The sequence below is a fragment of the Populus euphratica genome, unplaced genomic scaffold (assembly GCF_000495115.2).
Source record: "Populus euphratica unplaced genomic scaffold, PopEup_1.0 scaffold273.1, whole genome shotgun sequence".
Taxonomy (NCBI): domain Eukaryota; kingdom Viridiplantae; phylum Streptophyta; class Magnoliopsida; order Malpighiales; family Salicaceae; genus Populus; species Populus euphratica.
This window is the reverse complement of record NW_011500153.1, coordinates 24749-38834: the sequence shown is the minus strand read 5'-3', so window position 1 is coordinate 38834 and position 14086 is coordinate 24749. Positions and strand designations below refer to the sequence as shown.

Genomic DNA, 14086 nt, shown 5'->3' with positions numbered 1-14086 from the left:
GTGTCGTTATTACAACATCAACTTTCATTTTATTTTTTTATTTTTTATAAACGGGAAAAAGAAAATTAAAATTCAAAAACAAGCGCTCCTCCTTCCTTTCTTTACTTTTCCTTCTCTGTTCGTTTGTTTTTATTGATTTTATTGTCATATCACACATCCGTTTGTAAGTGAGTCAGGCAGTAAAATATTGTCAGGGCGAGGGGGAGAAAAAAGCAACTTCCCTCGCTCGCTCAGCAAGCACAAGAGGAAGAAGAAGAGAGATCTGCTCTCTTCACTTCCCCTGGTAAGCCACAACACACACACACACACACACACACACCCACACTCTTGCCTCTCATATTCCTCTCATTCCTCCCTTTTTTTATCCATTAAAACAAAGCAATCTTTTCTTCTTCGCTTGCTGACACCACACCAGATGAGATCTATTCACTAAAAACATTCTTTGTTTGGTAACTGGTTTCCTAAGAATTCAGTGAAATGAATTCAATCTTTGAACTGCCCTTCCTTGCCTTACGAACATCTTTTGTGGACTGAGAAAGAATTCACAGTGTCTGTTCCTGGTGTTTGATTTCTAGGTTTTTATTTTTTCCAACTACAACTCAGTTGATTCTGCCTTCCACCCTTTGAGAATCTTTACGCCCATTTCCTTTTATTATCATCAATTCTTTTTTATCTCTCTCTCTCTTTTCAAGTCTTTTCAATGGATATCTTTTGTTGCTGACTCACTGTAGTATCCCTTATGATTGGTATTCTGCAAGCTTATGCTACTGGAAGCCATGCCTGCTGCGAAGAAGGTTACTCTGCTCTTCTTTCTATTTTCTTTTTTTTTTAGCTTGACATTCAAATTTGACCTAGTTTTCAATTCTCTCTTCTTACTTCTTTATAGTTCATCAGTGAAGATTATACATATGGGATGTTGGATTTTATAGGTGACTGGCTCGAGTCTTCCTTTTTAACAAATTGTTCTTTCATGGATATAGTTTTAGCAGCAGCAACGCCATCTTGCTATACTAATGTGACATTGCTCTCTTCTGAAATTCTTATTCACTAAAATTCGACTGCATATGCTCTCCTTTTCTTCTCAATGTTTCTGTTCTCATGTCTTAGACATGTAATCGTTTATCTCATACCTACCTCTCATAGGATCCTGTTTCTTTCTTTCATGAGATTAATTACCTTGCAATTTTAGAATGTTTCAGCCTGGTTTTTTTGCTTTACAACTTACTTTAAGATGACAATGCTCTTTCAGCTAATTCCTTATGTACTTATCCTTCTCTGATGTTACGACATTGGGTTGATCTGATTCTAGGGTGTTACTTTGATAAACTCACCGAGACGGTGCTTTTTGCTGTTTCTTATGTTCATTAGAATCTTGATCAACGGATCACCCTTGCATTCAACAAGTTGCTGAAGGAGATAGGAAATCAAGTTGAGTTTGAGCTTCCCGATGCATTTAATAAATCAAAGTCTACAGCCTACACCCTCATAAAGCGAAGTATCCACTCAAAATATCTTACTTTATAAAGCCATTTTATGGGGGTTACAGTTTTAGTGTTGATTTTTTGGCTTAGAAAGCTGTTATGATGTTTTGCTTTCCCTTCCATTGTTTGAATATTCCTTTTGTGGACTCTGCATTGCTTCAGTAGACATTTCATTGATCGGAATTGAAGCTGATATCATATGTCCTTGTGCTTTTATAGCACTGGGTTCTCTCTTTCTATCTCTATCTCCATGTATAAACATACCACATTTGCTTTTCTTGATCGACACTTTCAAGATATATATCTCACCAAGAAGATTAAAAGGCGCCTTGAGGATGATGGCATATTCTGCTCCTGCAGTGCATCACTGGGTTCCTCTCGTGTGTGTGATAGAGATTGCCATTGTGGGTAAGAGGGGGCCTTCAATGTCATGGTTTCTCTGCGTTATATATGATAAATTTTCATGCCATATACGGTTCATAACCGAGTCTCACCTTATAGCATGTTAGTTTGATATAATTTTACTGGCTTCAACTTTATTTTCAGTCTACTCATTTATTTTTATGCCTTATTGCGTTGTACATGATTGATTTCTGGAGATGCTACTCCTTGGTCAGATTGCCTTTGTAACTTGTTCTTAATTCTTTGGCCATGTTCTAGTACTCCGTCCCTATTATGATGAGTTTTTGGTGTCCGCCACTTTCTACTTTATTAGCTGATCTCACATGAGTTACTGTTCAGAACATTTACATGCAGGGAGATACAGGGGTTCAAGGGGCCCCTGGGCTCCCCATCTCGAAGACGAAATATATACTATTTCTAGCAGTCAAAGATAATTTTATGGTGTTATCTTTGCATAATGATCCCCTCAAAATAGTAATTTAGCCTCTTGTCCCCTCCAATACTTAAAGTTGAGTCTGGCCCTGTGCACATAGACAAGTCAGAGCTCCTGGCCATTGACTAGTGCCTAACTTGAACCAAGCTTTAGCCAATGCAATAAATGTTCATGGTGTACATTGATATCCTTGCTCAGTGCATATTTGCGGTTTGGCTCCGTTGCTTATCAAGATGTCAAAATAAGTTTATAGTTAAATTTGATGTTTGTTAATTGTCAGAGCAGGATGATCTGATTGGTTGAAATAGGTTTATACTTGAGTTTGATTTTCTGTGAAACATGTGCGTAACCCTGCCTAAATCTAGAGTTGATACTGGAGTGTCTGTCATGCATGTGAATCTGAATGAATAATTATCATGGTGAGATCATTTAATTTAAAAGCAGTTGTCTGAAATTCATAGTGACTAACAATCACCTGGGAACATGTCCATGATCATGTTCACTGTCACCCGATGCCTTGTCTTTGGTAGTTGGAGCTGAATGATTAAGATGATGTCATGCAGCATTTATGTAATTGTTATTGTTAGTTGTTTTCATTCTCTGGGAGCTTCTTTAATAGCAATTATTGTCTAACAATTAGTCATGCCCCTTCTTTTTATCCACTCCTTGTCTTCAATAATTGGAGTGTGTGGTTAATAGGATTTCTTGTAGCTTTATATGTGTCTTATGTTTTTATTATTGTTGTTGAGTTTCTAATATATTTGGAAGCTTCTTTAATAGTTTAAAAACTCTTATCATTACTTTTATTATCTCCAAGGATGCTGCTGTCTAGCTGCTCTTCAGGCTGCAAATGTGGGAGTTCATGCAGCAACAAACCATTCCAGCACCGACCACTGAAGAAGATGAAATTAGTGCAGGTATATTTCTGTGGCTTTTATTTGTCTTAGTTAATATGTAGAGTAGAAGGACTATATTAATCAAGGATGAAGGGCATTGAAAATGATACTTGTATTAAGGATAAAAGAACCACAAGGATCTTTTTGGTACAAGTACATGACTTTTCTGTCTCTGTCTTTCTGCTCTTTATCTTGGATATTGTTATTTAGGCTATGGATTGTGGACCTGGAAGATAATTCCTCTCATCTTCTTAAGAATTTTTATCCACAGTTTATTGGATGTTCAAATGTCATAGTGCTTTGGTTTCTGTTCACTTTTCATATGCTTTGTGCACTCAAAATATGAAGTTAAGAAGGTATTGTTTGTAGACCGAGAAATGTGGATCTGGAATTGTGGCAGATGAAGATATTAAACAAGGAGAGTTTGTAATAGAGTATGTTGGAGAAGGTGATGTCTCTAGTCCCTGCTTGGTATTCAATTGAAATTTCATATAAGACAAGTTGATGTTTCATCATTTTGGAAACCTATTAATTAATACTTAAACTATTATTTAATGCAGTTATTGATGATAATACATGTGAGGAAAGGCTTTGGAAGATGAAACACCGCGGGGAAACAAACTTTTACTTGTGTGAAATCAATCGCAATATGGTAATTGATGCTACTTACAAGGGAAACAAGTCAAGATATATAAACCACAGTTGTTCTCCTAATACCGAGATGCAGAAATGGTTCTCCATTGACCCTTATTCCTCACTTTAATCATATTAGTCAACATTACAGTCTTACATGTTTTAGACAATCTTAATTTATTTATCTCTTTTCTTGAAGGATAATTGATGGCGAGACTAGAATTGGCATATTTGCAACACATGACATAAGAAAGGGCGAGCATCTGACATATGATTATCAGTATGAGTGCTTGCATCGACTCTTTTGCTTTCTTTAATTATGGATGAGTCTTTTATTGCTTGCACAGTGAGCATTCTTAAACATTTGGTTTTTTTTGTTGTTTCAAAATCTATACTTAGTCCAATCTAATAAATTTAGCAGGTTTGTCCAATTTGGTGCAGATCAAGATTGCCACTGTGGTGCCTCAGGCTGCAGGAAAAAGCTAGGGGTTAAACCGAGCAAGCCTAAAATGTCTTCAGATGCTGCATTAAAACTAGTAGCATGCCAGGTGGCTGTATCCTCTCCCAAACTGCAAGCAATGCTGTCTGGAAAAGATGTATGTATATGTGATGGTTTTATGTATGGTTTTACACTTATGTGTTCCCCTCTTTTCTGTTCTTTTTTTTTTCTGCACATTATGTGCTTATATTTATGCAAAGCAGACTGATACTGGTATTGTTATTTTTGAAGGTTTACCAGAATGGAGGTTTGCACATAGGTAAGGAAGTTTCCTTCAGAATGTTACCTTGTTTTGTTAATTTAACGGCTGCAAAATTCTGCAATATTGTTATCTGAATGTGATTCCTTTGTTGTTGTTCATTCCATCTCAGGGAGTTCGCAACATGCTTTCAATAGTCTACCATCATACTCCTGTAATTGCATTGGCGAAGTGGTTAGAGTATCTAGTCGCACTGATCAGATGTATGTTTAGAAGGCTACTTATTGCTCAGGCTTTCATGCAGAAATGGTTTTTTTTCCTCAGTTCATGAACTCTCATTCATAGGTTCAATAAAAAAAAAGAGATCTAATAGTTTGTGTTAGAAAATAATATAAATTATATCTTAGAATTTCACCTAACAGCTTAAGCTTTTAGGTGAGATGGTTTTTTGACATGGTATCAGAGTTTTGATGACTAAGTGGTTATGAGTTTGAATCTCACCACCGCTATTTATTTGATAAAAATCATGCATAAGGTAATGTGAGCCTATGCAAGTTTCAAGTCCGAATAACTTTCACTTGAGGGGGTGTGTTAGAGAATAATATAAATTATATCTTAGAATCTTACCTAATAACTTAAGTTTTTAAGTTGAGATAGTTCTTTGACAATACGGTCTATTAATTATTTTTATTTTTCATGCTTTGATTTTACAGATATTTTGGGATTATTAAACGGTATGATGAGTATTCCAGAAAACACTCGGTAAGAAGAGCTCTTTATTAGGTTAATGTTATGTAAACTGAGTGTCGTCATCATTTCTGATTTCATTTATTTTCTTGCAGATCATGTTTGAAGATGGCACTGTTAAATTTCTTGACATGTCGAAAGAAGATTGGGAATTCGTAACTTTGTGATTTAATTCCAGGTTGAGTAGCTGTGATTTTTCTTAAATAAAGGATTGCTGATGAGACGAAATGCTATAACCTGATGCTATTGTTTTCTTCATCGCAGGATTGCAGGTAATAATGGTGGACAGATGTAGCGCTTGACTTAACCTGACATATTTGCATAGATGTTGCACCGAGTGTATGAGCTAGTTCTGTGCTCCAATAAAACAATATTTGATTGCACAGGGTTTACATTTAGCAGAATGTTGTATGGAATATATTTTTTCGGTTTTAGTTTTCTTTGAAAAATAAGGAACTCTGAGATGGAGGATTATTATCGGGTAAGAACATTATGCCGATGGGGCTCTTCCTCTGTGGCTTGCTTTGCTGTGACTACCACAGTGGAGTCGTGGAGCAAGAGACTGGTGAGAGTGGGCCGACCCTGCAAGGGAATTGGTGGTTGAATGATCACTCTTGCGTGTGTGCTTTGCATGAGGTAACAAGACAGCTCATGTCATCTGGCTCTGCCTTTTGTCATTAGAATCAGGACTGAGTTCAACCAAGAAACAGAACCAAGATAAACACTTTCTTGATATTTAGAGAGTTACGTTGATTTGATTTGATGTTGTGAACTGTACTGCCCTCAGAAACATTTTTACTGATTTGTGTTTTGCAGATGATGTTGACAAATTGTAGGTTTGGGTCCTAGCTAATACGACAGAAGCAAAGCACGTGCCGCTTGAAAGATATTTTACTCGGCTGTGGTTGTGCAGCGAGGAATTGGCGATGAGGGGGGAATGGGGGTAGGTCTGGTGGGGCCCCTCCCACCAACCCGATCCATCCCAACCTCCCCGAAGCCACCATTTCCCCCATGGTCTTGGGGTGGGGACGGTGGGAGTAGGAGGGGATGGTGACAAGTGGATGCAATTTCACCAAACAACCCTTCTTTTTCTTTCCTCTTTTCATTTCGGACCCCAAGTTCAAGTTTAATGCATCAGATACTTGAGCTTAGCCCATGGAACAAGATACGGGACTGTCAACGAGCCCTGGCGGGCATTTTTTGATCCCCTCAATCGAGTTTTGTATGGAGAAAAGACGGTTGTTGCAAGGGAGTTCCATACAGCGTTAGAGAAATATTGAATTATCTCCCTTTTTGTATGCAGTAAATAATAGATTCTCGGTAATAATTTAAATCATAAAAAGCCATGGAGTTTCATCCTTTAAGTCAACCTCCCTGCTCGTTCAAACCCGAGGCAGGCTCCATACATACACACGAACACACACACGCTACGGTACATTAACAATTTTAGCCGCTTCTGGGAATGTGACCCGAATAAATGTACTGACCATCACTCTTTAATTACCAAAAAGAAAATTAATTCTGCTTCTTTTTTTATTTTATTGGACAGAAATGTATAAATCCACGGGGACATGATGAATTACCATCACAGTAAGATCGTATAAAGTATTTTTCAAGTCTGAAAAAATGTGTTTTAAAGCGGAAGATTCTATGCGTTATATCACCAAATAAATAATAAATAAACAAGTGCATTGATCAATGAATAGACTACAATAATAATACTAACAACAACAACTGGGGATGTGGTATAGGAGGAGCTGGCGTGGGAGTGCAATTCCTCGGCTGGCTTGGGGCGACGGGGTTGGTGGCTGCATCTCATCTCTCTCTGTTTATAAATAGAAAAAAAATAAAATCAATGAACTACAACTACAACTGCTCCTTGTCGGTGCGGGTTTGCTCTTAACTCTTTCATTCTATCTGCGATCCTCTCTCCCTCCCCCTTGGCACTTGTCAAGAAACAGAGAATGAAGGTTATTGATAAGATAAGGGCGGCAGCAGCAGCGGGAGATTCAAATGCCAATGGAAATGGAGGAGATAGCTGCAGCAATAACAAGGTTGTTTTCTCCTTCGAATTCTTTCCTCCAAAGACCGATGATGGAGTGGACAACCTGTTCGAGAGAATGGACAGGATGGTCTCTCACAATCCTTCCTTCTGTGACATCACTTGGGGTGCTGGTGGGTCCACCGCAGATCTGACCTTAGACATCGCCAACAAGATGCAGAACATCATCTGTGTCGAGACTATGATGCATCTCACCTGCACCAACATGCCCGTTGAGAAGATCGATCACGCCCTCGAAACCATCAAATCCAATGGAATCCAGAATGTTCTTGCTCTTCGTGGTGATCCTCCTCATGGTCAGGATAAATTCGTCCAGATCCAAGGCGGCCTCGCTTGCGCTCTCGACCTCGTTAGAACCTCTTTTCATTCCGTTCCATTCCATTTTTCTTTTTTTATCAACAAGAATCGAAATCAATCCTTCTTATTCTTTGTGTTTCTTTGTAATGCAGGTCAAACATATCAGATCCAAATATGGTGATTACTTCGGCATTACTGTCGCTGGCTATCCAGGTTCTTCATCCTTCCCTCTACTTTCCCTTCTCTTTTCGTTAAATTAAATTTTCGAAATGATCTCAAATTATTTCAAACCAGATCCAGCTCTTTAATTAATTCTCTGTTAATCAAATTTAGAGGCACATCCTGATGTGATTGGAAGTGATGGATTTGCTACGCTTGAGGATTACCATAAAGATCTTGCTTATTTGAAGCAGAAGGTCCTTAGTTTTCCTTTCTTTAATTATCTTTATGAATCTAACTATTAGTTTATTTATTTAATTAATGCCTTTTTTTTAATTTCTAGGTGGATGCTGGGGCTGATCTAATTGTTACTCAACTTTTTTATGATACTGATATTTTCTTGAAATTTGTGAATGACTGCCGCCAAATCGGAATCACTTGTCCCATTGTCCCTGGTATTATGCCTATTAATAACTACAAGGGCTTTATACGTATGACTGGTTTTTGCAAAACCAAGGTATATATGTTACTGTTGTGCTATCTTCCCTTGTTTTCTCCCTGTTTGAAACAAATGAAACAATCATGCAAATGATAACGAATTCATAGTCAACGCCTTGTTTCATTTCTTAATTTAGGTACCAGCCGAGGTTACTGCGGCATTGGAGCCTATCAAGGATAATGAAGAAGCTGTCAGAGCCTATGGGATTCACCTTGGAACTGAAATGTGCAAGAAGATTTTAGCTCATGGAATCAAGACGTTGCATCTCTATACTCTGAACATGGAGAAATCTGCTTTAGCTATATTAATGGTTTTCTTCTGTTTTCCATTTCATTAGTTTTCCTTTAAATGCTCTTAGTATTACCTATGATTGCATCTGATAGCAGACTTACAATGGCAGAATCTTGGTTTGATTGAAGAGTCCAAGATTACAAGGCCATTACCATGGCGCCCCCCGACAAATGTTTTCCGTGTAAAAGAAGATGTCCGTCCGATATTTTGGTATGTAATTCGTCTCAAATTCCATATTTTCTTTTGTGCAGATTCAGTTTGATTGGAGATGCATTATTTATTTTTCCTTTATTATTGCTTTCCTTTTCCTATACATTTGACACTTATTGCTGATGATTGAAGGGCTAATCGTCCAAAGAGCTACCTAACGAGGACAATAGGTTGGGACCAGTACCCTCACGGCCGATGGGGTGATTCTCGCAATCCATCCTATGGTGCTTTATCTGACTATCAGGTGCTGAGGCTTACTGAACTCGGTTCTGTAGTTTCTTCCTTTTAGGATTTTTTTGCTCTTTTCAAAGTTATCCAGTGCAATTTAATCACTTGCAATCTAGTTTGTTGAAGCAATAACTAACAAGTTTGCAAAGTTTTCTTTTCATTCTAACGATGTAGAATGTTAGGTATATGGATGCATATTTTAACAACCCAAAATGCACTGCCAACCACTATAAGAAACCTTGCAAGGAGAACACACATGATTAAATCACAATTTTGTGGCTCTTGAAGCTTCATCTACTTTTAAATAATTTCTAAATAATGAGTACGCATCAGTTACTCCCTTGTATACCATAGAAATGTTCTGGCTATCAGACATCCTGTATTAAAAAAAAAAAAAATCACTTTTGACAGATATGTTTTGCTTTGGTAAACATAAAGTTGCACAGGCAGAATTTCTGTGGGTCCTGCAAGAGAAACAGGACAACTCTATATAGTTCCTTTTGCTCCAAAAATAAATGGGATAGAATGCTGTAAGAGTACTATGATGTACAGATCGTACTTAAAAATAACCTAATAACTAGCATGATTGCTTCTCTTAGTTTCATCTCAAACCTGTTATAGGGTGCATTGTTAATAGGGGATTGGCATCCAAGATAAGAGTTATTTTCATGCTTGAAAGCGGATATTCTCTGAAGGCTGCAAGGATAATGTCTATGGAATGGAAAAAGCTAAGGGTGAGAATGGATGGAACAGAAATGAAGAGAGCCCTTTTGCTTTGCCTTTTCTTTTTCTTGTTTTTTTTTCCCTTGCATAAATTCTAGATGAGGACCCAAGCTTTGATTACTTGTGTTTGTAATTGCCCTCTATTCCTTTGCTTTAATAAAATGCAGTCTAGAGATATGTATATTATTTTTTTGTTAATACGATGCAAGTTATAATTTTTCAATACAGTTTATGCGACCCCGGGCACGTGGCAAGAAACTTCTTGAAGAGTGGGCTGCCCCCTTGAAAAGTGTTGAGGATATATATGAGGTAGAGTTTCCATCCATGGTTGCTTTGTGTTTTCTCTTTTCCATTTCTAGTTACTTTTAGCTTCTTTTTTTTTTTTTAACCTTTTAACCCAATCATGTGGAACTTTTCATTATCAGAAATTCAAGGTATACTGCCTTGGGAAGTTGAAAAGTAGTCCCTGGTCGGAACTAGATGGCCTTCAGCCAGAGACTAAAATCATTAATGAACAGCTGGGCAAGATCAACTTGAAGGGATTCCTGACTATCAATAGTCAACCAGCTGTCAATGGGGAAAAATCCGATTCTCCATCTGTTGGTAAGTGGTGCTTGCATTTCTTATTTGTAATCTAATATATCATTAGCGTTATGTCAGTTAGAGACTAGCAAAATTCGTGCAAAGTTCTGGGAGAATACTGGATAATCATGGTACATTCATGTCTTTAGTGCCATTAGCATATTGTAACTTTGATGCTTGCAAAATTCCAAAAGTGATGTTGTGCTTTATTTTTCTTTAGCCTTCAATAGCTATGATTTGTAAAGTAAAAGAGGTTTTTGAAGTAAATGTTCAGGCATGACCTTGGGGATTCTGCTATATGAAGGGACTAGTTAAGGATTTGAGCTCCTCTTTATACTTGGACTGTAGTAGGCTTTTGATTTTGGTTCTGTAAAGAACTAAGGTGAAAATGGCCCTCATATCATTTGCTTTAGCATGATTATGGAAGGCGCATATGACTTCTCTGACTTGACTAACCCATGCCATATATGTCCTGCAGGTTGGGGTGGGCCAGGAGGTTATGTATATCAGAAGGCTTATCTAGAGTTTTTCTGCTCCAAGGACAAGCTGAATGCTCTTGTTGACAAGTGCAAGTCTTTCCCTTTTGTAACTTACATTGCTGTGAACAAAGGAGGGAGTTGGATCTCTAATGTTGCCCTGACTGATGTGAATGCTGTAACCTGGGGAGTCTTCCCCGCAAAGGAGATTATCCAACCAACTGTTGTGGAACCCACCAGCTTCAGTGTGTGGAAGGATGAGGCATTTGAAATCTGGTCAAGAGGATGGGCTTCCTTGTACCCAGAGGGTGACCCATCCAGAACGCTACTTGAAGAGGTAACACCCTTCTTAACATTGCGTTTGCAACTGCATTTAGGGGTGTTTGGCGTGAAAAAGCATCCGAATGGTTTTGATGTAATGATATCAAAAAAAAGAAAAAATTCTGAAAAAAAAATCATATTGATATGTTTTCAAGCGAAAAATACTTTTGAACAATATCAAATATGCACTAAATACAAATCTTGTGTGCATATGTTATATATAGTCATGCATGCACATTTCATTTGTTGAAGGCGGCATCAGCTTCACTGACGATACAATGTTAAATTTTTGCAGGTGCAGAGCAGCTACTTTTTGGTGAGCTTGGTAGATAATGATTACATCCATGGGGACATTTTTGCTGTCTTTGCGGATTTATGATGCTAGGGGCCCCTTGCAGCCCCTGCATTTGCTAAGAGTATCCAAGTCCCCAAAAAATGGTGCTTTATCCTAAGTTGAATCCCAGCTTTAATCTTCTTATGGCATACATTATTTTTGAAATTATTTCCGTATTGAAATGTAATAATAATTCATTGGGATCTTGCTACTCCCCTCTCCATTATATGCTGCAAATTTGTATTTGGAGTGGCAACTAATTCTAAGCTTAAAGAAAATATGATTGCCTCTTTTTCTTGAACTTTTCAATTGAGCTGCGTGCCTCTTTTTTTTTAAGGTGTCATGATCTCCATATCATGGTCCTTCACTTTGCAATTGACCTCAATCGGCCGGCTTCATGTTCTTCATTTTTTAAGTTAGCCGAAGAACTTCGCTTGAGAAATAACTAGCTTAGTAGCAGGGTCGGGGTTAAGGGCAAACAACAGGGAAAAAAAATTGTAGTTCGGGCCATCAACATCACCACCCTAAGCGCGTGTGCAGATTCGATTCAGTCCAATGCATCTAGTGATTCTTCTTTTGCGTAGCTTATTGCATTGCAGGATCCTCCACCAGAGGCTTGCAATTTTGGTTGATCGTAAAGGTATTATTCTGAAAAAAATGAACACAATTGATTGCAAAAGAAAATCAAGTGGTGACCTCTTGATTGATAAAGAGTTTCAGTACACAAGGCACCCCTTGGTTAATCAATCAACCAACCGCTCTCCTGCTCAAGGCACTCGACATGTCTTTTCTTAATGTGAGCTGGTGCCTTCCACAGGGCATATATAGATACAGCCAATACACCTGAACAAACTAAGGAAAGTGGCAAGGTTTGAGGTGCTCAAGTGAGGGACGATGCACCACGGCTCAAAGGCGAAATAATAAATGGAAGCTTAGGGTGATATAATTAGCGGCAGACAAGACAAGCAATGCAAACACTCTTGAGAGGCTTAGCTTGTAGGGTGCACACGAAGGAGCGAGCTAAAAACAAAACGTGCCCTATTCCTTCTCAGTGAGAGGAAAAGGGCGATGAAAATATCAAGCATTAGTATGTAGCATAAAGTACTTGAAAAGAAAACAACAACAACACGAATAATTAACTAATCTTCTCCTCTCAAGAGATGTTGGCATTGTTCAGAGATTTGGATGCAACAACCCCAGCAGATGTCCGCATAAAATGCTCCCCTCCAAGGATTGCCATGCAAGAATCATCAGTTTTTAGATGAGGCTGCACCGATTCCCAAATCTTTTTCTTTTGTATCTGCATGCATGAGGCAACAGATAGATATATTCATGGGTATATTCATGATGTGATTGTTGAATGCAGGTCGAGGAAGAAAGAAAAACAACCCATTTACCTGATTGGGAGAGGCAGGACCGGGAAGGTTAGTTTGATCATCAGGGGATCCAAACCAGATCCTATCTCCGGGGATTGAACCATCAGGTGGGTGAAGAAGCTCAACATTCTCATGGGAGGCATCAGAAGCAGCCATTAACATTCCATTTGACTTTACACCCCGCATGTTCCTGGGCTTCAGATTAGCAAGCACCGCCACATCTCTATGCTGCAGGTGGTCCAGGGGGATGTATTTAACTAGACCGCTACAGATGATTCGAGGCTCTGCCTCACCTACATCCACTTGTTCCACATAGAGGGAATCAGCCTCCTCATGCCTCCACGCTTTGATTATGCGCCCGACCCTTATGTCGAGCAGGTTCCCTGCATCTTTTATTTTATTCATACAAGTACCAGCATCATCACTGCTAGCGTCTCCTCCTCCTCCTCCTGATTGTGGTTCTGAATCTGATGTAGAGATGGCATCCGCATTCACATTTGCAGTGGTGCGAAATGAACGGTGGAGATGGTAATTATGCTTTGCTGCTGAAAATGAAATTAGCAGTGGAATATTATTTGTGGGTTTCTTCTTCTCATGAATAATAATGGGGCAGCATGAAAAGGCGAAAGCCAATTTGGATGAGGAAAGGAGCATTTGTGGACTTCCCCCGCCTTTTATAAGCTTAGCAGCTGTTGCAGCTATAGTAGCCGTTGCCGTCGCCATAACTTCCTTCACTCGATCACTTACCAAGCACCCCTCGCCCTATATATAGGACTCCCTACTTGTTACAATTTTGGTTTTGGCCCGTTTTCTGTCTGCTCTCTTGCTTTGTTTTTATATATATTGAAAGAAAAAAACACACAAATAAATAAGATTTTGATACTTTAAATTTTGAGAAAGAAAAACAAGAGGATGAGAGAATCATATTTTTCTTATATTTATTTCTATATTAGTAATTATGACTTCAACGTTTCTTCATATTTAATAGTTTCTTATAGAAAGATAATTCCTTTCCAATGCTAAAAGAAAAGAATTTTGAATTTTCTGTCAACATCTTATCTTAGAGACCCAATAATTCCTTCCGGATCATGAGTTATGATCATTTTGAGCTTCTTCTTCTTCTTTTATTTTTTTGTTTTTGTTTTTTATCACTTTGCTTAGGGTTTATATATAGTATTGTCAATGACAGGAGACAGACAAAATGTGCATGTTTAATTTAAATAAGGACAGAAGCATGC

The 14086-nt window shown here is 38.2% G+C and overlaps 3 protein-coding genes across 6 annotated transcripts; 2 read left to right on the top strand and 1 right to left on the bottom strand.

The window, feature by feature from the left end:
• The first annotated feature begins 49 nt into the window (after positions 1-49).
• Positions 50-6062, top strand: LOC105111011 (histone-lysine N-methyltransferase ASHH3). Of its 4 annotated transcripts, none has more exons than XM_011006236.1 (14): positions 51-283; positions 732-794; positions 1369-1495; positions 1778-1889; positions 3134-3233; positions 3582-3660; positions 3773-3944; positions 4045-4125; positions 4267-4441; positions 4576-4603; positions 4716-4806; positions 5257-5305; positions 5386-5468; positions 5555-6062. In XM_011006236.1, exons 2-13 carry the CDS (start codon positions 762-764, stop codon positions 5455-5457), a joined length of 1119 nt encoding a protein of 372 aa, XP_011004538.1. In that variant the 5' UTR covers positions 51-283; positions 732-761; the 3' UTR covers positions 5458-5468; positions 5555-6062. The 4 variants fall into 4 exon arrangements, 3 of the variants coding, with proteins under 3 accessions (XP_011004539.1, XP_011004538.1, XP_011004540.1); XM_011006238.1 differs by having other exon boundaries at positions 139-283; positions 759-794; XM_011006237.1 differs by having other exon boundaries at positions 50-794; positions 5563-6062.
• Positions 6063-7140: 1078 nt separating this feature from the next.
• LOC105111008 (methylenetetrahydrofolate reductase 2) lies at positions 7141-11781 on the top strand. The gene is made up of 11 exons (XM_011006234.1): positions 7141-7701; positions 7802-7862; positions 7983-8065; positions 8152-8325; positions 8444-8617; positions 8708-8808; positions 8941-9052; positions 9988-10068; positions 10185-10362; positions 10820-11154; positions 11434-11781. Exons 1-11 carry the CDS (start codon positions 7255-7257, stop codon positions 11515-11517), a joined length of 1830 nt encoding a protein of 609 aa, XP_011004536.1. The 5' UTR covers positions 7141-7254; the 3' UTR covers positions 11518-11781.
• Positions 11782-12431: 650 nt separating this feature from the next.
• Positions 12432-13708, bottom strand: LOC105111009 (Nucleic acid-binding, OB-fold-like protein). The gene is made up of 2 exons (XM_011006235.1): positions 12870-13708; positions 12432-12772 (listed from the first exon to the last, which is right to left on the bottom strand). Exons 1-2 carry the CDS (start codon positions 13569-13571, stop codon positions 12626-12628), a joined length of 849 nt encoding a protein of 282 aa, XP_011004537.1. The 5' UTR covers positions 13572-13708; the 3' UTR covers positions 12432-12625.
• Between the last annotated feature and the right edge of the window lie 378 nt (positions 13709-14086).

Bases quoted from the DNA above. Each gene is read 5' to 3' on its own strand.
- LOC105111011 (XM_011006237.1), top strand. From the start codon at position 762: ATGCTACTGGAAGCCATGCCTGCTGCGAAGAAG. The intron at 4,807-5,256 runs GTATGTTTAGAA...TTGATTTTACAG, and splicing joins TCTAGTCGCACTGATCAGAT to ATATTTTGGGATTATTAAAC. The intron at 5,306-5,385 runs GTAAGAAGAGCT...ATTTTCTTGCAG, and splicing joins AGTATTCCAGAAAACACTCG to ATCATGTTTGAAGATGGCAC.
- LOC105111008 (XM_011006234.1), top strand. From the start codon at position 7,255: ATGAAGGTTATTGATAAGATAAGGGCGGCAGCAGCAGCGGGAGATTCA. The intron at 8,326-8,443 runs GTATATATGTTA...TTCTTAATTTAG, and splicing joins CTGGTTTTTGCAAAACCAAG to GTACCAGCCGAGGTTACTGC. The intron at 10,069-10,184 runs GTAGAGTTTCCA...TTTCATTATCAG, and splicing joins GTGTTGAGGATATATATGAG to AAATTCAAGGTATACTGCCT.
- LOC105111009 (XM_011006235.1), bottom strand. From the start codon at position 13,571: ATGGCGACGGCAACGGCTACTATAGCTGCAACAGCTGCTAAGCTTATA. The intron at 12,773-12,869 runs GTAAATGGGTTG...TCATGCATGCAG, and splicing joins GTCCTGCCTCTCCCAATCAG to ATACAAAAGAAAAAGATTTG.